The 26277-nt window shown below is 47.1% G+C and overlaps 11 protein-coding genes across 11 annotated transcripts; 3 read left to right on the top strand and 8 right to left on the bottom strand.

The window, feature by feature from the left end:
• Positions 1-39: 39 nt before the first annotated feature.
• Positions 40-2389, top strand: A1O9_06929 (uncharacterized protein; the record flags this gene model as incomplete). The annotated part of the gene is made up of 9 exons (XM_013403875.1): positions 40-332; positions 419-497; positions 563-762; positions 818-1071; positions 1128-1261; positions 1311-1408; positions 1462-1757; positions 1847-2001; positions 2180-2389. The coding sequence occupies 9 exons, from the start codon at positions 40-42 to the stop codon at positions 2387-2389; spliced, it is 1719 nt and encodes a 572-aa protein (XP_013259329.1).
• Positions 2390-2881: 492 nt separating this feature from the next.
• Positions 2882-4248, top strand: A1O9_06928 (uncharacterized protein; the record flags this gene model as incomplete). The annotated part of the gene is made up of 4 exons (XM_013403874.1): positions 2882-3170; positions 3226-3353; positions 3413-3598; positions 3667-4248. 4 exons carry the CDS (start codon positions 2882-2884, stop codon positions 4246-4248), a joined length of 1185 nt encoding a protein of 394 aa, XP_013259328.1.
• A 1112-nt stretch (positions 4249-5360) lies between these two features.
• On the bottom strand, positions 5361-6333 carry A1O9_06927 (uncharacterized protein; the record flags this gene model as incomplete). Its single annotated transcript, XM_013403873.1, has 3 exons — positions 5361-5787; positions 5863-6217; positions 6249-6333. The coding sequence occupies 3 exons, from the start codon at positions 6331-6333 to the stop codon at positions 5361-5363; spliced, it is 867 nt and encodes a 288-aa protein (XP_013259327.1).
• A 391-nt stretch (positions 6334-6724) lies between these two features.
• Positions 6725-8926, bottom strand: A1O9_06926 (uncharacterized protein; the record flags this gene model as incomplete). Its single annotated transcript, XM_013403872.1, has 8 exons — positions 6725-6904; positions 6954-7239; positions 7290-7354; positions 7407-7870; positions 7924-8222; positions 8278-8353; positions 8409-8554; positions 8679-8926. 8 exons carry the CDS (start codon positions 8924-8926, stop codon positions 6725-6727), a joined length of 1764 nt encoding a protein of 587 aa, XP_013259326.1.
• A 532-nt stretch (positions 8927-9458) lies between these two features.
• On the bottom strand, positions 9459-11348 carry A1O9_06925 (uncharacterized protein; the record flags this gene model as incomplete). The annotated part of the gene is made up of 5 exons (XM_013403871.1): positions 9459-9707; positions 9757-9834; positions 9894-9923; positions 9968-10691; positions 10762-11348. 5 exons carry the CDS (start codon positions 11346-11348, stop codon positions 9459-9461), a joined length of 1668 nt encoding a protein of 555 aa, XP_013259325.1.
• Positions 11349-11787: 439 nt separating this feature from the next.
• On the bottom strand, positions 11788-13365 carry A1O9_06924 (uncharacterized protein; the record flags this gene model as incomplete). Its single annotated transcript, XM_013403870.1, has 3 exons — positions 11788-12268; positions 12445-12956; positions 13045-13365. 3 exons carry the CDS (start codon positions 13363-13365, stop codon positions 11788-11790), a joined length of 1314 nt encoding a protein of 437 aa, XP_013259324.1.
• Positions 13366-14099: 734 nt separating this feature from the next.
• Positions 14100-15925, bottom strand: A1O9_06923 (uncharacterized protein; the record flags this gene model as incomplete). The annotated part of the gene is made up of 7 exons (XM_013403869.1): positions 14100-14274; positions 14321-14497; positions 14560-14817; positions 14875-14988; positions 15045-15228; positions 15292-15754; positions 15812-15925. 7 exons carry the CDS (start codon positions 15923-15925, stop codon positions 14100-14102), a joined length of 1485 nt encoding a protein of 494 aa, XP_013259323.1.
• Positions 15926-16577: 652 nt separating this feature from the next.
• Positions 16578-18726, top strand: A1O9_06922 (uncharacterized protein; the record flags this gene model as incomplete). The annotated part of the gene is made up of 6 exons (XM_013403868.1): positions 16578-16641; positions 16710-16958; positions 17017-17127; positions 17173-17525; positions 17583-17760; positions 17813-18726. 6 exons carry the CDS (start codon positions 16578-16580, stop codon positions 18724-18726), a joined length of 1869 nt encoding a protein of 622 aa, XP_013259322.1.
• A 336-nt stretch (positions 18727-19062) lies between these two features.
• On the bottom strand, positions 19063-20496 carry A1O9_06921 (uncharacterized protein; the record flags this gene model as incomplete). The annotated part of the gene is made up of 2 exons (XM_013403867.1): positions 19063-20304; positions 20410-20496. The coding sequence occupies 2 exons, from the start codon at positions 20494-20496 to the stop codon at positions 19063-19065; spliced, it is 1329 nt and encodes a 442-aa protein (XP_013259321.1).
• Positions 20497-22216: 1720 nt separating this feature from the next.
• On the bottom strand, positions 22217-23007 carry A1O9_06920 (uncharacterized protein; the record flags this gene model as incomplete). Its single annotated transcript, XM_013403866.1, has 2 exons — positions 22217-22409; positions 22460-23007. 2 exons carry the CDS (start codon positions 23005-23007, stop codon positions 22217-22219), a joined length of 741 nt encoding a protein of 246 aa, XP_013259320.1.
• A 649-nt stretch (positions 23008-23656) lies between these two features.
• Positions 23657-25682, bottom strand: A1O9_06919 (uncharacterized protein; the record flags this gene model as incomplete). The annotated part of the gene is made up of 5 exons (XM_013403865.1): positions 23657-24331; positions 24382-24486; positions 24540-25352; positions 25406-25510; positions 25569-25682. The coding sequence occupies 5 exons, from the start codon at positions 25680-25682 to the stop codon at positions 23657-23659; spliced, it is 1812 nt and encodes a 603-aa protein (XP_013259319.1).
• Between the last annotated feature and the right edge of the window lie 595 nt (positions 25683-26277).

Genomic DNA, 26277 nt, shown 5'->3' with positions numbered 1-26277 from the left:
TAGTAGTCGGATTTCTAGGTTCAAACTCATAGAGGTATCATGGGTTCTATTCAAGAATCAGCTGGTAGAGAACCAACTCCGCCATACGATTTTGATCCTCCATCCAAAGAGCGCCCAGCAATTTATGGCTGGGAGAATACCTCGAGTTCAGGTTATAAGATCGACGAAGTCCCTTCCGGTTTGAAAAGACCTCTTCGTGTTGTAGTGGTTGGAGCAGGGGCCGCAGGCATCAATTTTGCCAAATTTGCACAGGATCGCCTTGAAAACGTTAACTTGACAGTCTACGACAGAAACAAGGAAGTCGGAGGCACTTGGACAGAGAACGTTTACCCGTAAGTAGAATCCATTGATATACGCCACTTCTGCATCACAAAACGTGTCCTTATGACAGGGCTAGCATCAAGCTAACAGCATATAGTGGTTGTGCATGCGACATCCCCAGTGTAACTTACCAATATACTTGGGAACCTAAAGTTTGGTCGAAATACTACTCTGAGGTATGAGACGGGCAGAGAGGTCTCGTAGAATCCTTCAATTACAGCGATCTAACCAATCTCTACAGGCACCGGAAATACTGCAGTACTTTGTTGATATCACTCATAAATACGGACTACGGAAATACATCAAACTTCAGCACACCATTGACAAGGCTGAGTGGGATGATCAGCTAGGGAAGTGGAACCTACACATCACCAGTCTAGAAGAGAGCCGTTCATTCCATGATCAATGTGACGTGCTCATTAATGCCGGTGGTATACTGAAGTACAAAAAACCGTTAATTAGGAGATCATCAGAGAGCTAATCCCGTTGTTCCTAGTTACTGGAAATGGCCGAACGTCAAAGGCATCGAAAAGTATAAAGGCATCAAGGCACACACCGCAGCTTATCCTAAAGATCTCGATTTGAAAGGTAAGCGCGTTGCTGTGGTTGGGACTGGCTCCAGTGGAATTCAGTTGATCACCAAACTGCAACCACAAGTCGAGAAATTATACACATGGATTAGGACACCAACATGGATGACGGCTGGCTATGCTCAGGCACATGCAGGACCAGATGGGGGAAATTTTGAGTGTATGCCAAGCTCCTAACAAGGCACATGAATTGTTTAGCTGACAATGTGCTTTGAGATCCGGAGGAAATGCGGAAAAGGTTTGCGGAAGATCCTGAGTGGTACTTGAAGTATCGCAAGACTATCGAATATGAGATGAGCGACTTCATGTTTGTTCATAAGAATACACCTGCTTTAAACGCGGCGAATAAGGTGGGAAGCAGTTTTCCGATGTCCATACCACACTGACATGATACGGCAGTTTGCGCTGGCAGATATGCAACGTAGGTTAGCATCGAGGCCCGACCTTATGCATACCTTGATACCAAAGGTCTTCCCACTGGGGTGCCGGAGACCAACGTGAGTGAACCAACCGGAACAAGACATACGTTCGCACACTAATCGGATAACAGCCCCGGCAATGGCTATCTTGAGGCCTTGATTTCAAAGAATGTCTCTGTCTTTTTGGCTGAGGCCTTAGATGAAATCACAGAGGAGGGATTCAAGGATCCCAGCGGCAATGAAATACAGGTCGATGCACTTCTATTCGCCACCGGATTTGATACCACATGGGTTCCCCGGTTCCCAATTATCTCATACGGTTCGAACTTGCAAGACGTATATGCAGAAGACCCTCTGGGTTACTTTGGAGTCGCGGCCCCTGAGGTTCCGAACTACTTGACATTCTACGGTCCATACGGTCCAGCGGGTAAGTCAGCCTACACTATCACCATCAGAAATTGCCATGTGCTATCAACAATATCTCAGTAGCGTGAAGTTGATTTGAAGTCAAAACAGGCCAGGGAAGCGTTCTTCCAATGATTGAGTTCATGTCCCGATATCACATGCAATGGATCGAGAAGCTCCAGACGGAGCGAATAAAAAGCTTCGCGCCAAAAAGAGCGGTCGTGGACGAGTACGGCGCACATGCAGACGTTTGGCATAAACGCACGGTATGGAGTGAGAAATGTCGTAGCTGGGTAAGACTGTTACCATTGAAACTTAACAAGACGAGAAGTAGCCAAACCTCATGGCTAACGTGAAATGCATCATAGATGAAAGGTGGAAAGATTGACGGGAAAGTTATGCTCTACTGTGGCACAAGGACACAATAGTAAGTTCCATCCATAGATGATCTACTCTGGAGTTACTCATGTCGGCTGCAGCATGGAACTTATCTCTTCACTTCGCCCGGAAGATTTCAACATCACCTATCAATGCAAGAATCGCTGGAACTTCTTGGGCAACGGGTTCACCCAGAGGGACGTCAATGGCAAGGATATCACATGGTACATGGGTTTGGTGGACGGAATTGATAAACAAAGAGACTATGTGGTGTAAACACGGTAGATATGAACTCAATATTTTGCTGAGATATTGCTGTAGAGATGGACCTCAGATCGTAAGCGGCATGGGTACATATGGTGCGTCCAAGAATATACAAGACCAGCAGCAATTTCCAATTTGACGACGACATACAATATCCGCGCTAATCCTGCTGCTGACAGATGAGGGCAGTTAGGGCTAAGTTTCGTTTGATCTTGGAGAGCTCGGATTGGATTTACGCTCTTGGCCATATAAAGTCCTACATAGGTAGTCCCATCGCCTGTGGACTGCACAACAGCCTGTTAGTAGCCTGTGTATCTGATGTTCCCCACACTTTCGCTGTTTGGCTAGAAGGCAGTTTTAGGTAACATGAACATTCAAATGACGTTCGATCTTGCAATTCGTCAGACCTTACAATTTGTCACCTGAACTACCTCCCATGACTGTAGTTGATGGCAATTGAACACATCGTTTCTCAAAATTCTCTGGAGATACACGGACTGAGACATGGCTATCAACACAGGGCGGCATGCTTTGATCATGGGTGCATCTGGAATTAGTGGCTGGGCGATTGTGAATCAACTACTCCGTGGCTATCCTCAGAAGGGTATCTTTTCCAAAGTTACAGCCGTCACCAATCGTCCACTTGCGCGTCAAGAAACATTGTGGCCAGAGGATGAGAGCCTCAGGCTTGTCAGTGGCCTTGATTTGAGTGCTGGTAGCCAGCAGGAGCTTCAAAACGCCATGAAAATGAAGATCAAGGATATAGATGAGGTTACCGATATCTATTTTTACGGTAAGCTACAGATATTTTCTTCAGAAATGGCAAAAAATGACAAGGGGCGTTCTAGCATATCGTCACTCCAGTGATCCTAATGTCGAAAGTACTGTGAACACTCAGATGCTGGAGCGGACAATCACTGCAATCGACGAGCTATCGAAGAGATTGGCGTTTGTGGTACTTCCTAGTGGAACAAAGGTTACTAGAGCGACTTTGGCTACGTTCTCAGGATGCAGATATACTAATCTCTCACAAAGGCTTACGGTGTTCACCTGGGAAAGGAGAAGTTCCCTTTTGCCAAGGAGCTGCCACTCGAAGAGACTTTGCCTCGCATCCCTGAACCATATGCTTCTCAGATGTTCTACTATTACCTGCTTGACCGGCTAAAGTCTCTCTCACAAGGACGCAAATGGACCTGGTGTGATATTAGGCCAGATGTTATTGTAAGAGTAATCTGGCTTCGTGGAACTGATTTGGCATTGTACAGGACCAAACTAACGAATTTTGACAGCCTGGCTTCGTCCCGAATAGCAATACGTACTGCCTTGCACAAACGCTTGCTGTCTACCTCAGTTTGTACGCCAAGGTCGAGGGCAGAGGACAAAAATGTCCCTTCCCAGGCTCGTGGGAAGCCTGGAATACGCTCTCCAATGATAGCTCGCAAGACATGGTCGCAAAGTTCAGCATTTGGGCATCGCTGAACCCGAATAAGACGGGAGGAGAATCTTTCAACGTTGCTGACTATGATAGTCCAGCATCGTGGTCTGAACGTTGGCCTGTCATCTGCGAATGGTTTGGCCTTATTGGAACACCGCCTGTGGAAGGAAGCACACAGCCATTCTACTATCTGAAATCCCATCTTTCGGCATGGATCAAACTTGTCAACGAGCATGGGCTGAAAAGGAACTTGATCCAGGACGAATTAAGCCCAGGAAAGGGACACTATCAACAACACATCATGTCAGAACTTTGCTTCAATCGAACGCTGAACCTTGGCAAGGCCCGCCGGGCTGGGTTCCACGAGGTTTCCGACCTTCGAAAGACTTGGTGGACAGCGTTCGACCGTCTTCGGGAGAGTAAAGGGATTGCCTAAATCTGACAATTGTATCAAGTTAGGTTTCATGACTCTGCCGACTACGGAAAGGGGATGTTGGGCGACAGGCTGTTGATACGACCAGTTAGCCGGTCCCAGTCCGTACGTATGCTACTATTGTTACGTTGTGTCGGTTATCGGGTTTACATAGGCTGAACAAATCCGCTTGCTTGAGATTGGACTTGGACCGACCGATCCCGAGCCTTGCGCACGGTTGCTTTATAAGGTTAGTATTGCCCGCATCGCGTGGCCCGGTAGAGATTTGAGTTTGTTCGTGAGCTAAAATGCCTAGGTTGTCAAGAGGGCAGCCAACAATCGAGCTGAGCCAGAATTAAGCTCTAACTACCGAGAATGCCCATTTGATTGCAACTAGCGAGGCCGACAGTCTCATGCTGCACGGCACTCCTGCCACAAAACCATGAATAGTGGTGAGGAGGCCAGGGTTTTTTTGGATTCACGTCCATCAGATGATTTTCCTTCACTTTGCTGTAGCTCCACCTCGTTTGTAGACTCTCGAGGTATGTTAAGCCAGCCAGTAGTGTCAGGCGGAATCCAGACCGCAATCGTCTTAAATCTGCTTCACCACGTCCTCAAAGCAAAATGCAGAGAGTACAGAGTCGAAGTTAAACGGCTTGTCATTGTTCTTCAAGCATAGAATGACCTGGTGCTGCCATCTTGCTGGCAGGCAACTCGATTCTCAAGTCAGACGGTTTGCGCCTTGGACCACCGAAGTGCCCAGCTTGTGAAGTTTCTCAAGCCTACGTCGTATAACATCTAGATCACTACGACTCAAGTCGGCCATGATACATTAGTACTGATCACTTGTTGACCTTGATTGAGCAACATGAATGTAAATTCCACGTGAGACGGATGGAGTGCTTGATTTAACGAGCTGTTTTACGGCTTATAGAGGACTAAACCATTGGCGGCTTCTGTCAGGGTTTCCACTTCTGAGCAACCTCACATGTCGGAGCAGCCTTCGGAGCAGCCTTCGGAACTTTTGATAAGCCACCAATAATGAGATATGACCGCTTCTGAAGCCCTCCCCATGAAGCTGGCACGATTTGATGGTTTGGTAGCAGTCTCCCCGTCTGCCTGTTTGCAACTGAAAGTCATAGCTTCGTAAACAGACCCGATTGAAGATAATTGCCACCGTCCAAGGGGAGGATGATTCCATTGACAAAAGAACCGGCCTGAGAACACAGATATAGCATTGCACCTGCGATGTCCTCTGGCATACCGATCCGGCCAACCGGGTTCGCGGCTTTCATGTTGTCAATACCTCCCATGATCCCAATGATTCCTCTTGATAATTTACTTGGGAAGAAGCCTGGTGCTATGCAGTTGGTGGTGATGTTTCGAGGACCAAGCTCCACAGCCAGATTTCGTGCTAAATGATGGGCTGCTGCTTTTGATACAGAATACACGATCGTACTGTTCTCACCAGTGAATGGGACTGTGAATCCTGCAATGGCTCCAACGATAATAATTCTAGAAGGATCTGTTGGCGTGGCTGATTTCTCCAGCAAAGGGCTCATCCTGAAGACATACGGTTATCCGATTGTTCCTTCGAATACTTTGAAGGCTTTGTGGATGCCAAAGGAGCATACTCACACCCGAACTAAGTTGATAATACTCCGGACGTTCAGATCTAGTACCTTCCCAATTGACTCGTCAGGTGTAGTTGCAAGAGGACCACCCCAGGTCGCGCCAGCATTGGCGATCAAGATGTCGACTTTTGACACGCGACTCTGCACGGTCTCGACCAATGTTTGTACTTCTGAGACTCTGCTCAAATCGGACGCTATAATTGTCACCTTAGTCTCGCACCCGGGTATTTCCTGTTTCAAAGCCGTAAGAGCAGCTGTAAGCCCATGCTCGCCCTCAAGTTTTCTGGCCGCCAAAAGGACGTGCGCCGCTCCTGCGCGAAGAAAAGCAGTGGCAGTATGGAGGCCGAGGCCCCGAGAGCCTGGAATAAGTTTTAGCTAGGTATCAATGACCTTTCGGCGCCTTCAAACCTCCGGTGATTAAAGCAACCTTCCCGTCAAGACGGAAGAGCCCATCGAAATTGTTGAGCTGAGACATGCTAGATTCTTAGTCAACGCAACAGTTGCAAGAGTGGACGAGAAGACTATTTAACGTAATCCAGGTTATATCTTTGTCAGAGCATTCATACGCTCGTCTAAACTGACAAGATTATAAGTTCATGTAACAAGCGAAGGCTTTGAACTAAAAAGCGATATACCTGAGTATGCTAAATCCGCGGTCATCGGAAAGCATTTTCCGAGCAATAGTAAGCCCCACCAGCGCCAATCCGGTTTGCCAAATATCTTCTTTGCTGTCAACGCAATTTTAAGTCAATCAGGGAACCCCCGAAAAGCGAGCGACAAAAGGTGGTACCCCTTTGAAACAAAGCAACTGCTCTTCATTATAGAACAAAACGTATTTTCCGACTTACAAAGCGGTAAGCGCACTTCTATTCTATCGCCCATGGATGATCTGAGTTGCGAACATATGGGCTCAGACCCAGAACATCCTTAGTGACGCTGGCTTTTACAGTACCATTGCCAAGGAAAGCAAACCTGTTCCTGTACCGGTACACAATGTCATAGTCTTCGATTCTGGGGTCTTTGATGGTTTTCAAGAAGTGGATTGTCTGTAGCAATTAGTAAAGCTTTGCCAGCTGCAGACTCCCTTCGACTTACAGGTCCAGGCCAGAGATATATCCGACGTTTCGTCTTGCCGTCCTTGAACCATGATCTACATTCCTCACTCCAAACTGTATCTTGGTGGAAAGCGTCGAAATGCTCATAGATATCATCCAGTGCTTCTTGCTTTACAGCGACCGATAGGAGTCCTTCTGTCTGTATCTTCTTTATCATTTTAATGCTGTATTCAACCGATGTCTCAATCCCGGGGATCAAGGTGCCATTAGACCAAGTCGCTCCGGGGCCTACAATTGTAAAGTAATTTGGAAACCTCGGTGCAGCTCTAGTCCCACATTAGTATATATTCGTCTAAAGTAGAGGGTCCTGACTCACACTCCAAGGTACATATTACAGGAATCGCCCCAATCCTCAGAAAGTGTTTTCTTACCGTTGAAGACCTGGTCTAATGAGTATAAGGGCAACGAGAAAAACTTTCAGGAGGGCAAATACCTTGAATGCTGGCTTGAACGCCGGAGTGAAGCCCGTGGCACAGATGAGGATATCGACTTTCCTCTCCTCACCACCGACCACCAGTCCATTTTCCGTGACTCTTTCAATCTCACCAAAAACGGGCGTGACGTTTTCGGATGCTAGCGCCTCAAGATACCCATCTGCAGGTGATACGCGGCGACAACCAACACTCCACTTGGGTATGATAAACTCCTTGAGTTTCTCGTTCCCAGGGCCCAATCTACGAAGCATTTCTTTCTCGATGACATCGCGGAACTGGACTTGTACATCAGACCTGCTAATATACATCTCAAACAGGGAGTTGATCTCCGCCTCTATCTCTTTGCGGAATCGGAGGAAGTATTCAGGATCGTCTCGAAACCTTTTCTTATCCTCCTCTGTGAATTTGTACTGACGCTGCCCAGGTGGAGGCTCTACACCTTTTCGAAGTTGGGCGAGGGCAGCTATTAAGTAAGTTAGCTCGGGATGTTCGGAATTCGACCAATGCAATACTCACTAGCGCCAAAAGGAGGGCTGATCCACGTTGGCGATCTCATAAAGACGTCGACTTTATTAGCCACCTTTTGAAGAACAGGAATAATCTGGACTGATGTACTCCCCGTACCAATAACACCGACAGCCTTTCCCTTAAAGCTAACAGAGTGGTCCCACCTGGCAGAGTGCATCATGGGCCATTTGAAGTCAAAGAGGCCTTTAACTTCGGGCCACTTCCAGGTATTGAGGATGCCCGTGCCGTTAATCAATACATGCGCCCAGTCATACCAAGTTTTCTTTGTTGTCTGATCCTCGAGAGTACTGCATCAAGTATTAGCTTGCTTTGCCAAGGTGACAGGTCACATAGAAGCTTGACATGTTCCAGACTCCCAGGTTTTGGTCCCAAGACACTTCCACTACCTTCGTGTTTGTTTTCATGTATTTCTCCAGATCTGTTTTACGGTGTCAGTTCGTCTGTCACATTGGGTAAAGAGGCTTAGTTCTAACCATATCTGCGAGCAAATCCTTCAAAATATTCTTGGATTTCTGGACCATAGGCAAAGTAATGAGACCAGTTCGGATTTGGGTCGAACGAAAATGTATACAGGGGCGAGGGGATATCACATGCGACGCCCGGATAGGTATTCTCGTACCTAAAGTGTTCTTGTGTCAGGATTGCTCGAATACCGCCGGAATTTTCAAGTATGCCGCGATCATTAAACCCCAGAGTACTTGTTGGTTACAAGGCGTTCTTGTACTAGGAGTGTTCAGACTCACCAAGTTCCACCGAAATGGTCATTCTTCTCGAAAAGAGTAAGCTCCCAAGAGTTTTTCTCGAGCATTCTCTCCATCTTGTAGGCAGTACAGAGCCCAGTAGCGCCAGCCCCAATACATGCCACACGTATTTTGCATGGCTTTGAATGGTACTGATCTAGTACTTGATAAGGAGCCGGCGGATATTCGAATGCTCTTGGCTTCGATGTTGATTCATTGGTTCCTTTCACGTTGTTCGCAATGGAGCCCATTTTCAAATTATTGCTCCAGCTTGTATCAGCCTTAATCTTGTCGTCACAATATAGTAGATAGGCACAGGACTGAAATCTGCAGGCTCAAATATATTCGAAGACATCAACTTAATACTATTGGACTTCGCTTCCTAACAATACTGTACGAATTGTGGATAGACCGCTAAAAGCCAAGGACTATAGCAAGCCACCTTTGATATTGAGCTTGCCGGCTTGCTGAGACCCGGTTTTTCCGGCAGAGTTCCACGTCTAAGGAGCAGGAAACGCTGTTCCGATCCTCTGAAATCGTTTAGCCTGCACGAACCAGGGATACCCTTCTCGGCGTCACGCCCCGTCCGAATAAAAAAGTGCGTATGACTAGTCATTAACCTGGAAGCCATAATTATGGGATGGTGTTTGGGAACAGAACTGGTCTCACTATCGTATTGGGAGACACACAAAAATCGCGGTGGGTAAAGAAATGACCAAAAGTTGCATCTTGAAAGCCTTCCTACTGCCTGCAAGGCTTGAAGTTCCACCTCGGCATAGATACTCAAAGTCTTCCATGAAGAAAAGAACCAGCGGTGATGCTAGGTGTGTCTCTCTTAGCCCATTCACGTAGAACCTTTCTCTGGATTTTGCCACTCGCGAGCTTCGGGATCTGATCTACGAATGCAATCCCCCCACGCAAATGTTTATGCTTCGCGACCGTGCTGTTGAATGACTCAATAAGCATGGCTCCAGTTACAATTGCTTGAGACGACGGTTTGAGTACTATGTACGCGCGGGGGTACTCGTTTCCCTCACTTGTTCGTTTCAGCAATTGTTACAGCACATATAGTTTAATAGACTTGCCTTGTGATCCCAACAACCGCCGCATCCGCCACATGCTCGTTTTCTAGGAGCCTTCCCTCGAGCTCTGCAGGTGCCTAGATTCATAATAAGTGTTACGAAAAGCAAACACGTCTAAGTTCCCAGTGAAACTCACCACTTGTAATCCATTAACTTTGATGAGCTCCTGTGCAATGTCAGTACAATCGCGCATAATGGTATGGTACCAACCTTTTTCCTGTCCACAATCCAGTAAAGCCCTTTCTCGTTTCTGATAGCGATATCACCAGTCCGTAACCACCCGTCAGTCCCGAGTAATTCTTCACTAGCAGCCGTGTTTTTCCAATACCCAAGGCATACGTTTGGACCTCTGTAAAGAATCTCTCCCCTCTCTCCTGTGTTAACCACCATATCATCATCGTCGACGAGTTTCACCATAGTGTTGGGAAGCTGGAAGCCTACGCTACCTGTTGTTTCGATCATCCCTCCAGGTATCGAGGTGCCGGTGCATACAAGTTCGGTCATTCCCCAGCCTATAGTGAATTTGAGATTGAAGCGCTTCGCCACTCTGACCTGCAAATCAAGTGGAATAGGTGCGGCACCACAGACGACCTCCCTCAGGGAACTCAAATCGTACATTTTAGTCTCTGCCCGCTTGTCCAACATTATCAGAATTGGGGGTGCAATCTGCAGGTTAGTAATCCCAAATTTCTGGATAACAGATAAGAACTTCTCGAAATGGAAACTCTCCATGATGTAGACTTGTATTCGTAGCTTGCATGCCATAAGGATCGTGTACAACTGACCATAGGCGTGGTAAAGCGGCAAAAACCCGACCCATCGTTCCTGCGATCGTGCAGTAGGGGTCAAATGGTACCGAATAAACATGGTTTGCTCCAAGTTCGCAATTATACTGCTGTGAGAGACCATCACGCCCTTCGGCAGCCCAGTTGTTCTGGCTATTTGTCAGTCAAAGTGTAAATTCTTAGCAATCATAGAATCTCGACTTCGTAACCTGTACTCACCCAGAAGAATAGTTGATCGTGGCAACAGTTGTCGCGGCTTGAGCAGGTGTGTAACTATGCCATTTCCAAGCTGCAGCTTCTTCAGAGTAGTCAAAGTAGTTTTTCCAGTGAATCAAGTCGCCCTGAGTACCAACAGACTCTGTGTCCGGAAAAAGAATTACGGAAGCTTTGTCAAAACCGACCTCACGAGCGGCTTCAAGAGCGACGGTAACAAGTGTGTGATGCACAAACATTACTTTCATTTCCGAGTCCTTGATTAGGTGGACCAGCTCTGAGACAGTATAGGCGGGGTTGAAGCCAGTAAAAATAGCTCCAGAGGCGACCGTCGCAAGATAGACGACGGGGACGAAGACGTGATTAGGTGTGAAAACGCTCACAACGTCTCCAGATTTGATTCCCAACTTCTGAAATCCAGCCGCAGTTGATTTAACGTGTTGAAGTAAGCTCTTAGGAGATAAACTATGCGCTGGATTTTCCGAATTTATCCATATTGGCTCTCCATCTTCTGAACTACCTGCTGGAAAGAGGTATTCTAGAATGTTGCATTGCGGGAGTTCAAGGTCCGGGAAATGTGACCTCGTAGCCATCGTACGGGTTGAACAATTTGATACGATCAGTAGCGAGTGCGTAGTGGTTAACTTCTGGTCACAAAAGCACTGGATTTGACTCTGAAAAGCGGAGGTATATGAGAGCAACTATTATTGACAAAAGGACTCGTTCCACCCAAGATGTTGTCCCGGCCGCCTTGGAAGTTAAGTGGCTGTCAGGCACCCGGTCACTCGGGGCGTATGTACGTGTCCGAGCTTCGGTCTGAGCGAAATAGCCGACTGGCCTCGTCGAAAACGCATATTTCTTCTACTGAATTTACAGTGAACTTGTAATTACCAAGGCTGATCTCTTTCCTGCCTAAAATTTTCCTAAGGCTATTTGCGCTCTCCATTGAGAGAAGCGTCCGCGAGGATGAAAACTTCGAAAAAACCGATCGTCTATGGGTACAACCCATTGCGCAAATTGGCAATGCTGCAACTATAATTTCGCTGTCAGCTCAAGCGACCTCCTCAGGTATACCTCATGCTTCTCTCGAAGCCCCACTGCACTTTTTAATTCTTCTCTCCCTACTTGGTGACGATGAGCAGCATCAGGACCGTCTGCGAGTCTGACATATCTAGCATATGTCCATGCGTGAGGCATGAAAGTATCTTGAGTCAGACCTAAACCACCGTGCATCTGCATTGCTTCGTCAATTACACTTGCTGCCATGTTGGGCACCGTAATTTTTGAGTGCGCTATAGCACGACGACCAGCTTTGTTTCCCTTGAGATCCATCGTTTCCGCAGCGTTCAACACAATTAGGCGCATGGTGTCGATATCGAGCCTCATCTGCGCCAATCGTTCTATGTTACTGTCAAACTCTCCGATCAATTTTCCGCGTGGTTTTTTTCGTGGATCGAGCGCTCTAACTAGAGCCATCTCGTATGCACGTTCCGATTGCCCTATTAGGCGCATGCTATTACAGATGAAGATTAGCTGCTGCAAGGACCACCAGCTCTCAACCCTATCAGAGATTCTCAGTCGACAACAACCACTCTTAGTAGCCACTGGAGTATACTATGGGCTGGTAGGTAGCTGCAAAACTGGCGGTTGATGGCATAAACCAGGAGTAACATAGGAGTAGTAACATACCAATGATGAATGCGGCCTGGTCCCAGACGCCCTTGAGCAATTTCGAAAGCCTTTCCTTCACCTAAGATCAGGTTTTCAACAGGAATTCTGACATTAGTGTACTCGAACTCTGCGTGGCCCTGTGGAGCATCATCGTATCCCATTATCGTGAGATTTCTAATAAGCCGTAGACCTGGTGTGTCGGTTGGAACGATAACCATAGAGTGCCTTCTCCAGGGATTCGAATTGCTTGCATCCGAGCACACCATCAAGATGTAAAATGAGAGGGATTTGTTCATCAATGAGCCACCGAATACCTTTCGCCCATTGATAACATATTCATCACCATCGCGGTGCATCCTGCAGGCTATCTTTGTTGCATCGGACGCAGCCACGTCTGGCTCTGTCATAGAGTAGGCAGACATTGCAGTACCGTCAAGCAATGGTTGGAGCCACTTCTCTTTTTGCTTCGGCTTGCAATATTTAGCTAACAGCTCAATATTTCCTGTCTCGGGAGCATGGCAATTCATGGTCTGCGTAAGTTCGAGTAGTTAGCTCCTACTGGCCAAACTTGATGACACAAGAATTACAGCGGTAGAGAATTGAAATGGATGTACCAACTTCAGCTGCCCAAAAGCATCTCCCCATGATTTCTGCGCAGCATGCGTATTCTAGATTGCTCAATCCTGGCGACTCCTTGAAAGTTTTGGGAAGGAACAAGTTGAAAAGGCCTGCAGCTTTCGCTCTTTCTCTAAGTTCTTTCATCTTTGGCTGAACGGTCCATCTTTGACCTTCAAGTTGGCGCTCCATCAGACCCTCGGCGGGGATGCATTCTTGCTCAACCCATTCATGTACCTTGATGATGGTTCTAATCGCTCTTGGAGAGATCTTCGCTTTAAAAGTAGCAGGAATGCGCGCAATGGCAGGATGCTCCGAAGACATAGTTAGGGGATCTTGGTGTAGCTGACTGAAGTAGCTTAAAAGAAAGTATAATATGAAATTTACTCTTCGTAGAGAAAGATCCCGCTTAAGGAGAGCTCTTATGAATGTGGGTGCGAAACATTAACTTTTAGGCTGGCATCATGAGATCCTGGACAAAGACTGGGAGAGAAGGTTGGTACATCATCTGAGTATTGTCTTGAGCTAGTCAGGAAAGCTTAGCTTGCCAGACACCAACAACAAACAAACAGGACTTAGCATCCCACTGCCTGAACATAGCCTATTCGAGTTCCACCAAAGAATATCGCCGGTATCGCTTTGCTTAAATTTTATTCAATGATACTACTTCCATTGTAATTGGGTGGGACCATGTTTTCATTGTTCTAAGGTGATTTAAATTTTCCCAAGCACGAAAGGTGCTGATAAAGATATCTGTCACAATATCTATGGTTGTGCAATAATTTTGTTAGGCTCAACGAAAGCACCTAGAATAGAAATCCATATGTTGATCTGTGGGTGCTCTCAATAGATCAAGTTATGTTGAGCGAGAGGAGAATTTTAATCGACAATATCATATATAACAACAGTTATTGCCACCTGAATAGCTGTCTGTCCAAGGTATCAGAGCCAGATGTCTTTAACCGCTAGCACCCCTGTTCTCTCGGACTCATGCATGCCACATCTCCTCCGCTCCAGTAACTGTCATTAACCTACATCTTCAGGTTATTCAAAATGCTCTACCTCTGAACCCGTTTCAGGACTACGTTCAAGTCTGGCTTCTCCCAAGTGTTGTAAGCTTTCATATACTTCATTTCTCCTTCGGGCGACCATTGAGGTGATCCGTCCGCAGACACTAGGTCAAAGTGCCAGAGAAGTCGTCCAAGAATCAGGCGCATTTCCATGTAAGAAAGACTGTAGCGTGTCAGAGCAGCAGGCTTAGTATGTTAGCAGGACTCACTGTCGACCAATACAGCCTCTTGGCCCGGTTGAGAACGGCTGACTAGCTCTCTTCGCATCCCCGTCATATTCTGCGTCGATCCAGCGTTCAGGAATAAATTCGTCTGCATTCTTGAAATTTTCAAAGCTATGTGTAGCAGCCCATGCACAAACGCCGACGTGAGTACCACCAGGAACCCTAAGAAAGTGCATTAGAGATAATGCCTTGACGGACGATTTTGACCAATCAGGGAGTCTTACCAATGGCCGTCGATAGTGTCACCTTGCTGAGGGACAGTTCTCATTAGAGCAGTAGGAAGGGGAGGGTGAATCCTGAGGCCCTCCGAGAGACAAGCTGATAGGTATGGCAGCTTCGCCAAGTTGCTGTCTGTCATTTCATTTTCATTTCTAAAGTTGCCGCGGATTTCTTCAGTTAGCTTCTTGTAAACTCGAGGGTTCTTTAGCAAGCGAGCAGTCAATCCTGATAGTTCATTTGCTGTGGTTTCACTTCCTGCAACACTGGAATGCAGTTAGTATCTTTTTTCTCTCAAAAAAGGGGGCGGAGAGGAGTTCTACATGAAGAGCGCGCCATTGACTATAACTTCATTTTGGGAAATAGATCCTCGCTTTTGTTGATCTAGAATATACCATATGAAATCCTTATGCTGAAGCTTGGAGTTCTCCAGACGTCTGGACAAGGTGCACGTCAACTTAAGCAGTACTGGGTCAGCAAGAATAGACAATACCTCAAAACCTTGTTCTGGCTCCACGCCAAATGGTCGCGTCGCTTTTGCTTCTTGTCCTTAGGAATGAGATTCACAAGCAAGTCTTGAATAGTAGAGCCAGGTTCGGCGAAGCGACGAGTAGCCTGTTCCATTGCACCGGCTTTGACAGTCTCATAAATGAGCGCAACCCACTCATGGAATTTTCCTGTGGAAATTATATCAGCATATGCCTACATGGCCGAGAACAGTCGTGGAAATCATGTCTTACCTTTTTCGAGGCATCCGAAGGGTTCTCCAAATGCTAAGTCTCCTATGATATCAAAAGTTGTGAAGTTGTACCAATTGACTAAATTGAAGGACTGTTCTTTATCACACATATCACCAAGTTTATTGATAAACATGTTGACATAAACTAGCAGAATACCTTCCTGCTCCGCCAATGCCTGTTGGCTGAACGCGTGCGATAGTGCACGCCGTTGACGTGCATGAGTTTCGTCATCAGCCATGGTAAGGGTGCTTGCATTTGGAAGTGGGTCAATGGCTCCAACATGAATGCTGCTTTTATGCATATTTTTATGGCCTGGACGATGACCGTAGATGTCATCCCAGGCTCCCGCTGTGTTGAAAGACAATTCATTCGGAGAAACTCTCACAACACTACCGTAGATATCGTGAAGCACCTTGTTCTCCATGGGAAGGCGGCCCCGGAGCAATGCCCGTATAGCTGGTATCTTTGAAGTCCACGTTAGAACAGCTTGGTTAGTGCATTAAATTACAATCCCACCTACAGATGATAATGCATTGATTTTAGGGCCAGGGAATATTGATAGGGGGTGGAAATACAAGCGATAGACCGCGAGTACGATTGTATACGTAAAAACCTGGACACTTATCGTCAGCATGCCCCTAAGTAAAAACCGAGGCAAAAGCAAACCAGGATCAAAACCAGCGCACAAGTATAGCTAATTCTTGACTGATAGCTTCGAGCTTCCATGGAACTTGGAGCCATTATTGTTCGGTTGAGGTTCATTTTCGAGTCGCCTCTTGGTACAGCAGGATGACTATTGCTATTGAAACATCCAAGACCGCAGTTAATAAGCTATGGAATGTTTTTCCTACTTTACAGTCCGGAATCCGCACCACATACTTTTGTTGGCAATAAGAGTGCCACAGCGGAGATGTCAATACAATGCATCCAACCTTTTTGGGACAACCGGGCAGAATGAGATAGTCTGCCGGTCGATGCTTACCGAAGTGCCTAAGTAACTCCATGGTCGCGCTTTCGACGTTTTCCGGCTTTGAAGATCCTACGGAGCCTAACTACGAAGTAGGTAACCCCTGCTTTTGTGGCTCCACCAGACATCCCATTTGTCATGTGCCTTGGCTCGCTGAACTAGGGTTTTTGCCCAGCCTATTGCCCCCATTGATAGTTGCCAAGGGGTCTCTTAGGGGGAGAAACTTATACGCAACGCCTGTCGTGTCATCTATATGGGCAGACATTCCAGGTTCTAAACACTTAGTGAGCTGGACCTGACTTACACTTGATTAGATCTCATGGCTACTCACAGCGCTCGGCAACACCCGCGAAGCCCTTTACGAGTGGCTGGAGCTTCCGGAGGTTAGTCAGAGCACCGCTCCACGTACATTGGAAACTAGCTGCATTGGACAATTACTGATCTCTTCCAGGTGTTTATGACAGAAAACGCGCAATCCATGACCTCGCAAAAAATGAAGATCTTGACTTCATTGTTGGCGACTGGATGAGTGAGGCGAGCATGACGCTCCGAGGAGCGGACAGGTATGGAAAGAATGAAGATTCGTTAATTGGTAAAGCCTACGAGCCCTACTTCCTCGAACAAATTGCCCCCGCCTTGCAGTACTTGGAGCACAAACATATCAAGGTCTGCATTAATGCCGGAGGCAGCGACCCAAAAGGTAACCAGCAATTCTCTTCCATTGTTGGGGTTGCGAGTGTTCTCTAATAAATGATTAGGCCTAGCAGATGCTGTTCGAGACCTGATCGCACAGGGAGGATATCAGCTCAAAGTTGGATTTGTGACAGGTGACGATGTCACTCACGCTCTAGATGAAGTTGTCCAGACAGGTTGGTCTTCCTTCAGGGGTGCGACTATTGTCTCACCATATTTAGGGCATCAATTCGTCAATCTGAATACCGGACAGGACCTCGCTGACTGGCCATTTGATCCAATTAGTGCCCAGTGTTATCTTGGAGCAGGCGGCATCGTCGCGGTGTTAGAAGCTGGAGCAGACATCGTTGTATGCGGCCGTGTTGCAGACGCATCGGTGTGCGTAGGCCCCGCAATGTACTGGCACGGATGGACTCGAGATAACATGGACGAGCTGGCTAATACGCTCATGGTCGGACATATCATTGAGTGCAGCACTTACGCGACTGGCGGGTATTACTCAGGATTTAAGGAGCTAGGGATCCACGACACTGACATGGGTTATCCGATTGCTGCAATCGACCACAAGGGTGAGGTACGTGTTCAACGTTTATCCATTTCCACTTGTCTTCGACTTACAGGCTCCTACCAGGCGATCGTGTATATGGAACAGGGGCGAGACGGCTTGGTCTCTCCCGCAACTATCACCAGCCAGTTGCTCTATGAGATTCAGGGCCTACTCTATTACAACTCCGATGTCACAGCTAATATTGAGAATATTCGAGTCGAGGCTATTGGGAAGAATCAAGTCCGCGTTTCAGGTGTGAAAGGTTAGTCTCTGTTTCTGTTCATGGGTATTGCAGTCGCGCTGAAGAAAGACAGGACTGCCACCCCCATCAACCACTCGATTGGGAATCACGGCAAAAGGCGGTTACCAAGCAGAGTTTCATTTTTACTTGACTGGCCTTGACATCAAGGAGAAGTTTGAAATGGTCAAAAGACAAACCCTCGCCACGATGGGAGACAATGTGAAGAGATTCTCTTGTCTCAAATTCACAATTGCCGGAACCGTCCCAGAGGATCCCGACAGCCAAGATCAAGCAACCGTGGACATGCGCATCTTTGCGCAGTCTCGAGAGCCAGAAGTGTTGTCTGCTGGTGGCCTAGTAGAGTCGGACAGGGGATCCTTTGCTCGCTATTGTGTTGAGAATCTGTTGCAAGGCTACCCGGGATCGACGATGGCGATCGACATGCGACAAGCACTGGGAAAGCCCTTTTTTGAATACTTTCCAACGTTACTGCCGCAGAAGTTTGTGAAACAAGTTGCACATCACCCAGATGGTACCTCAAAGGCCATTGAATCGCCGAAAGTAACAGCCGAGTATCCCAAAGGCACCCAGGCGTCGAGTGACACGGTCGATCCCGTTGATCTGACCATCTTTGGCCCTACCACAAAGGTGCCTCTAGGCTATATTGTCATGGGAAGGTCGGGAGATAAATCTTCGAACTGCAATGTTGGTTTGTTTGTACGCCACGAAGACGAATGGGACTGGCTGAGGACTGTTCTCAGTATGGAGAAGATGAAAGAACTGCTAGGGAAGGATTATAAGGGTGGCAGGATTGAAAGGTGCGAGCTGCCAAACATTCTGGCGGTTCATTTCCACTTAATTGACCACCTTGAGCGAGGTTATACAGCGACAAGTGGCTATGACTGCCTGGGGAAGAATTGCTGCGAGTACATTCGGTCAAGGAAAGTTGACATTCCTAATAAATTCCTTGCAAGAGGAAGAATTTGACCTAGTAATATAAATGTATGCACAGCTGTTGGCGAGAGTGAAAGCCTCAGGCATGTTGCTTGCTCATTCGAGGAGGAGAACTCGCTGTTGTTGTCAGCATTGAAACTGTTCGCTCGTAATGATTACACTGTATCACAAGATGTGAGCTTTGTTCGTGCGTGAGAAGGGGCTTACTGCTTTCGCGCCTCGAGGTCTGAGCCTCAAATTGTCACTCTTTCAGGGGATTGTCTCTGGTGCTACCAGGAAACTACAGTTCACGGGTGAAGCAGATGTTTTCGGTTAGGACTTCAATTAGGCTAGATCTTTATTCTGAGGAATCGACCCGTGCTCGGATAGCTAAGTCCCACTATCAAGAAAGAAAGAATCATCAGGGCCTTCGAAATCAAGACCGTACCCAAACAAAACTTGTGGTGTATCTGGATTTGGAGAATCCATGAATGTTTGCAATGCCTGTGGGCTTGCAGAGTCTTCAATCGAGGATTTTCCTGTCCGACCCACGTCCTTGCTACTTTCAACCGGGCTCTCGTTGCAAAAGTCCTCGGCGCTGTTTGTCGGCATCAACTCAACGTGGCTTGTGCCACAGCATGCAAAGCTTGATAGAGAGGCAGATTTATCACTTGTCGCCTCTCGTATATCTAGAATTCTTTTTGTCAGATGGAGCAATCTCGAGGCTTGCAGAGGATCGTGGGAGATGGAAGAGCCCAAACATCGTTGCAACGCACTCTCAATCGTCGGAAGACCATGGTTGAAGAGATACCGTATTTGGTCAGTTTCGGTCAGTCTGCTTACAATGTGCAGCAATTTTGCCGAGTTCATAGTACTCTTGTGCCTAATTGCAAGAGTCCACAGCGATGAGAGATCCTTCGCCCGCATGAGGATATTATGGACGACATTTGAGATACTGAAGAATTCTGTTGCTGTAACGGCGAAGTGAAACGCAAGCAATTGAACAGATGAGGGGTGTTCAGTCTTGAATGTAGAGTTGAGACCAGACGCATAATCCGGGAGACCAGACCACCAAATATCAAGTTCGACATCCCATCTGGTAAGCACCTTTGCGGGGCCTTTAGTGCGAAGACGATTTTCTTCTTCCAAGCCCCCCCGAAAGGGGATTTGAGCGAGTCTTGTTTCACGTGTCTCTTCCAGTATCTGTGATATCATCTTGTGAAGTTTTGCTCGATGGATGAAGATTTCGGCTAGAAGTTTCTGCAGATATGGTTGCTTGATAAATGTAGATCCCGGAATGTTTGCATTTAACATTTCATCATCGAAACGAAAATCAAATTCCGAAAGGCAAGGCAGTCCTAATCGACGATCTGGAAGAACAAATGGTCTTTGGCGGCCCGAACGTAAAGCCACGTTGTCATTCACCATGCATAAACACCAACAGAGGCGCACAGACTGCACGTCAAGCATATCGCCGGGAACTTGGGATTTCTCCCATTCGCGATGGCTGATCTCCCTCCAAAATTGGCCAGTCGCACCGTTGTTCGCGTCATTGGATGTTCCCAGTGATAATAGTAACGCGGCTTGTATTAGAGAGAGCCGATCGTTCTCATATCCAGTCTCATAGAGCACCTATGCACTAGTTAGCTACTTGAAATCATCGTCAGTGGAGAATGCACACCCTGGCACGCTGTAAAGTCTTTTCTTTCAAATTTCTCAAATTGCCAGACCGCGTACATGGAGAACCACTGTCAAGCGTATAAAGAGCACCAGCAAATAATACTGCGTGCAGCAGTAATAGACTGACGCGAGACGGAGAGTCATGGTTGTATAAATATAACGTTGACAGGAATTTTTGTAATTCGAGAAATGGAAGCTGAGGATGCACCCAGTCTAGGTAAGTCCTCACTAACTCGTTCAAAAATCGCGATTCAGGCAATGAATTTGCTCCCACCATTAGAATGCGACGCATTTGCGGCGCAGAGAATTGAGCATCATCCCAGCGTACGTACTCCGGAAGCGTAGAGAAGCTGTGTTGTCGTTCTACGTCTAATGAATATGTTGGACAATGCTCAGTGGAAATTTCTATTAAAGGCAGTTCGAAATTTCCTAGATTTTGGATTGCAATCTCCTGTATCGCTTCTTGTGTTGGATCGTCCACTTCTCTTGTTGGCCTTTCATGCAGAGGGTATATTTCAGTTGCTGGAACTATACCTTTGCGTCTTACTGTTTCGTTAGCCACATGGTTTCAACTGGTATGGGGACAGAATTACTTGTTCCTCCTCGCCTGAAGGAGGCATGGTTGGTCCGAATGTAGGCAATTCGTACATGGGGCACCCATGAAATAAACATCGCATCTGACTTTCCTGGCCCTACATTTCACACATGCTTCTCTGGCACGCAGTTGTCTTGTCACACCCTGCGCAGCTGCATCTTTCTCGACGACCATGTTGATCCTAACTTTGGAAGCGAGCAAATTTCATTCAGGGTTTGGGTTGAATTCTTGTGATAGAGCAGTCGGCCCTGCTCACAAAAGAAAGCGAGCGTTCCCTTGCAGGCTGAAGTTCGAGCGGCAGTCCTTACTGGCTGTGTCCCCCTGCAAACCAAACCCTTTTGGCCAAGCTTTGAGAATAACAACTTTGCGGAAACTGGCACGTTCAGATTCAAAGGCTCTGGGCCTCTCGGATCTGAATAGCCTAAGATTTGCCAGTCAGGGGGCCATCGAACCCAGGGTTGGTGACAAGTGGTGTATAATCTACCGTATTGCGCTATAGCGATGAATACTCCTCTCTGGTGGCATGGTGACAAGAACTAAATTTCACATAAGGGTACTTCACTATGAAGAGGAATTCATCGGCTCTGACAGATGCTAGATGGGTCATTATGGATCACATAATCACTCATTATATATAAGGAAGAGACCAGGAGCCATCAGATAGAAAACAGAGACACTTGGGACATCCTTGGTGCGGTACGGAGTACATTTGAGGCACGTCACAGCCAGCAACACTTAGCTAGGAAAAATATGTGTGGGTCTTTCAATCTGGCTATCCCATGCCATTCGCAATGCTTGATCTAATAAGAGTCATACGTGTCTTTTCTGTAATCAGCCTAGAATTTCATGAGTCTCAGCATCATTCCAAATAATGGAGACTTGTGTATATGAGTGTGCTTTCTACAAGCCCCCGGCTACCAATGCATTAGGTTGATGTTTGCTTGGGAGCACTTTAATTGAATCTCAAGCATAAATTCACAAACAAGTGAAAGCCAGTTTTTGGAGCCTCTACATGATTGCTGTTGACTTTGCAGTGAGAAATGATAAGTGTGACTTTACTCCTGCGCATCTATCAGAACACTTGGTTATGGAGACAGTGATTTTACAAGGGGAGAAACAGCCACAAAGACCAACATTCAAGCAGTCGCGGACCAGTGCCCTATGTAGTTTGCTATGTTTTCAGCCTTTTTGAGGAGACCCTCATGTTTTGGGTTCTTATACAGCTATGGCCTCGGGAGTGAAAAGATGATGCTACTTAGTAGTTTTAGCTCATTGATAGCCTCCATCAACATGGATCACAGCTGAGCTTATATACCTCGCCTCGTCACTCAACAAGAATAAGATGACTCTTGTTATATCTTCAGGCTCTGCCATTCTTCCCAGGGCAATATGGCTATTGAAAGTCTTCTCGAGCTGCTCTTTCGGCATTATACTTGCGGTCAAAGCTGTGTGGACGAAACCACTGCGCGGCGGTTAGCACCAGCTAATGTGAGCTCAGGGGATGATACTTACGGCGCCACAGCATTGACCCTAATTCCGCGTGCCCCAACCTCCTGTGCAGCGACTTTACTCAGGCCAATTACTCCCCACTTACTGCTACAGTAAGCTGCGTGATTGGCGTGCCCTTGAGTTCCTGAAAGACTAGAAGCATTCACGATTGACCCAGACCCTTTCATGTAGCGAAGTTCCGATGCGATTGAGTTTTTCACTCCAGTCAGATTCACGCCAATCATGTTTTCCCATTGATCTGAAGTCATAGTTTCCAACGAATGCGTTCCAACGTAGCCAGCCATATTCGCCGCTCCGTCTAGACGCCCAAATTTCTCTGCCACCTGACGAATGATGTCGTCCAATGCTTTAGAGTCTTTGACATCGCACGAAAACTTAAGCGCCTGCCCTCCGTGTTTTTCAATATCTGCCAAAGTTTCATCGGGACTTCGTAAGTCTATGAGCCCAACAGCAGCTCCCTGTCGAGCAAGACGCAATGAGATATCACGACCCATGCCCGCCGCAGCACCAGTCACAATGAAGACTTTGCCCTTGAGATCTGAGTATGACATGGTTGCGGAATAGTTTCAGGAAAGAGAGCAGGTTTGGCATGCGTTGTGAAACACACTGGTGCTCGGATGGAGGAAGATTTACTCATTATAATCTTAACTTCAAAAGTCTCCCTTAGCTGGTTGGCTGTCTCGGATACGTGTCCCCGATTTCCTGCCGGATGAGAAAGCTTTTGCCTGTAGCCTACAGACGAACATCCTGTCCTGATTTGCATCAGCACTTCTCCAAGCTTCTCCAATAAAACTCTTACGGCTCTGTGGACAAAACTTTCCGCCATCTGGCTAGGATGGTGATAATCTACTTGAACATCAGCACTTGTTCTTTGCTCACAGCTTGCCACCAATATCGCAAGTATCTAATTGTAATAACTTGTACACAAGACTGGAAGTGCAGCAATCACGAAAAGTCTATAACTCAGTGATCGTTGGAGGATTGTGAGGATTTACGCGAAAGATCATTAATTGCAACCCCAGAGATCTTCAGCTGACTCAAATGATGTGATTGAGTGAAATTTGATAATTTCTCAGCTTAATTTACTAGATGTAGGGGCAGGAAGCCACAACATTTGACAGAGAAAGTAGCGAGCTCCACCCTGACAATGGGATCTGCTCCTGATGCGTCCAACAGTGATAGGAGCCTGGTCGTCGTAGCTTAGACAAAAATTGCAACATCTTCGTCTTCAATATGACTAGCTTTCGCTGAGGACGACGATTTGGTGTTGGTTTCGTTAAGGTCGTTAAGGGCAAGAGGTGTTGGGCTCAGATCGCTATCGGATTGCTTCTCTCCTCGACTCATGCCATGCAATGCTCTAGGCACGAAATCTGTGAGGTACACCTCTACATCTGGAGCGAATAATGATGCTATGAGCATTAATCCACCGAAAGCAAGGGTCACCAGAAACACTGTCTCGGAGCTGCGAGCCCAAGCTCGCTTGTTTGCGTAGGTTGCAGCTTCGATTATCTCTTGTGTAATCCCGGGTACGGTGGAAAAGTTTCCTGTGGTGAGAGCCTCGAGGAGTGCGGGCAAAGAATCTGCAGGAAGACCCTTGTTGAGAGTTGCCTCCGAAACATACCGAGGAAGGTATTTTTTGAACTCATTGGTGAGGATGTTGGGATAAATTGATGTAGCGATGGCACCTGCGGCAGTCCGAATGCAGCCCATGACCGATGCGACCAACCCAAAGTCACTGGCGTCCCATACGAGAGCAATACTGCTCAAGCTGAGGCTTTCGACATAGCCGGCGCCCACTGTACCAAGGAAAATAAAGGCGCAAGATCTGTGTAGACTCTCCGGAGTCGAAGAAGCCATAGCGCCTATAAAGCCGACCTTTAAGGTATTAGATTATCAGTCTAAATCACTTCAAGTGTGAGTCTTACCATCACACAGGACGACACGACCATCTGAATCCTAGTTCGTGGGATATATTTGTGGCCAAGGCCACCAAGGATCTGACCAGTGATAAGCCCACCACCAACAAAGCACTATTCGCAATGTTATCAGTTTCCAATACCTCACACCTAGTATGTTGACTCACCGAATAATATCCCACCATCCTAGTGTCATTCTGGTACCATATAGCCTGTATCAGCGTTGGCCACATCACTATCGAGGAATAGTAAATCATTGCCCCGATCGCAGCGCAGACCACTAATGCATCGTAAGGTATATTGCGGAAAAGTTTCATCGGAATATAGATGGTCTCCGCAGTGGTGAAGCCTTCCCAGATACAGAATGCAGCCAAGGTCGCAAACCCAACAAGAACTGTGGCGAGAACATGGGCCGAATCCCAGGGGTAGGATGTACCACCCCAATTTAGACCAATTAAAAGAACAGACAAGCCAGCGATAAACAGAAACATCCCAAACCAATCGAGGGACTTCACCATATCCCTCTTGGACCTACCCCTAACATGGAGCATTCGATAATCCGGTGGGTGGTAGAAAACGAACCACAGCCCTACACCGATTGTGTTGATAATCAGGCCGAGGTAATAGCACCACCGCCAATGCTGCTCAGTGTCGAGCTCAAATGATCGAGCAACCATGGGAGCAAAAATGGAGAATGGCACCGAACCAGCGAAAATTAGTGCGTTGAAGGGTCCACGGTCTTTTGCAGCCACAAGCTCTCCCAAAACCAGGTTGAATGAGACCTGAACACCACTAGCGAAACCGATCATGGCCGTACCGGCAAGGAAAGAATCTATTCCAGAGGCTCTGGAACATACCACATTCCCGATCACGGCAAGGACGGTGCCACCAATGTAGAACCATCGGCGACCAAAGATGTCGGAGAGTCTACCAACAAGAGGAAGAGCTACCGCCAGACCTAAGGTATAGATGACAGGGGCCTGCTCATCGTTAAATTCAGGACTAACTGGGTACCAGGAATCATCTGACATACCCAATGCACCTTCCCACCTCCATGCAGGTCCTCATTGATGATATAGAGGATATTGGCGGGAACATTGAATCCAGCATACGCCGACATTAATCCGAGAGCTGTAGCCTAAGACTTTTTATCGGTCATGGGTAATCATGGCAAAGGGTCTCATCAATTCACTAACCACAACTGTACCAATAAATTGCGGACTTGTGTAGTTCTTCCGCCTTCCAAGAGCTTCAGGCGCGATTTCATCGTGGTGCGTGGCACTATCGACGTGCACAGTCTCGGATGCCATTGTGACTGTCCTGCGACTGTAGGGCAGAGTGACCTTTTGGCCTATAGAAGTCCGTGTATTCCAAAGTGTAATCGTACGTCCAATGCGACGCGTTGTTCATCGAGATAGAAAGCAATATTTATGAAGAGCTTTAGATTTGTGGACATGATATAATGGGGGATCGTCACACTTATAGTGATTATTACCACGCCTTCCTATTTCTGGTACTCAGATACACGCCCCACGAGATCTCCGCCTAAACCCCAGAATCTGGGGCTCCAGACTGGGCAGGATTTCCACTCTATGTGTGAAGATAGGTTCGACACCTGATCTTACTTAGACTCCCGACACGGTTCGTTCTCCACGGATATACGATAGCCTGTAGATCGGGAATAACAATAATCAACTCCGTGAGTTGCTCGAACACCATTTCGGCATGCTAGTCCTGCTCCTTGGCCAGCGCTACTCTGCGTAAGCATCAGGCAGCGAAGCACCCTACATTCGATTTGCATTCATTTTAAGAGTTAGCATGATCCATAGGCCAAGACACCTTCTACAGCAGCCATACCCGCAATAGTGCTGGTGTACTCCAAAATCTTCATTCAGGGGCAGTATG

This window comes from Exophiala aquamarina, assembly GCF_000709125.1.
Source record: "Exophiala aquamarina CBS 119918 chromosome Unknown aczIA-supercont1.5, whole genome shotgun sequence".
NCBI lineage: Eukaryota > Fungi > Ascomycota > Eurotiomycetes > Chaetothyriales > Herpotrichiellaceae > Exophiala > Exophiala aquamarina.
The sequence above is the reverse complement of the archived record's forward strand: the minus strand, read 5'-3'. Positions and strand labels throughout refer to the sequence as shown.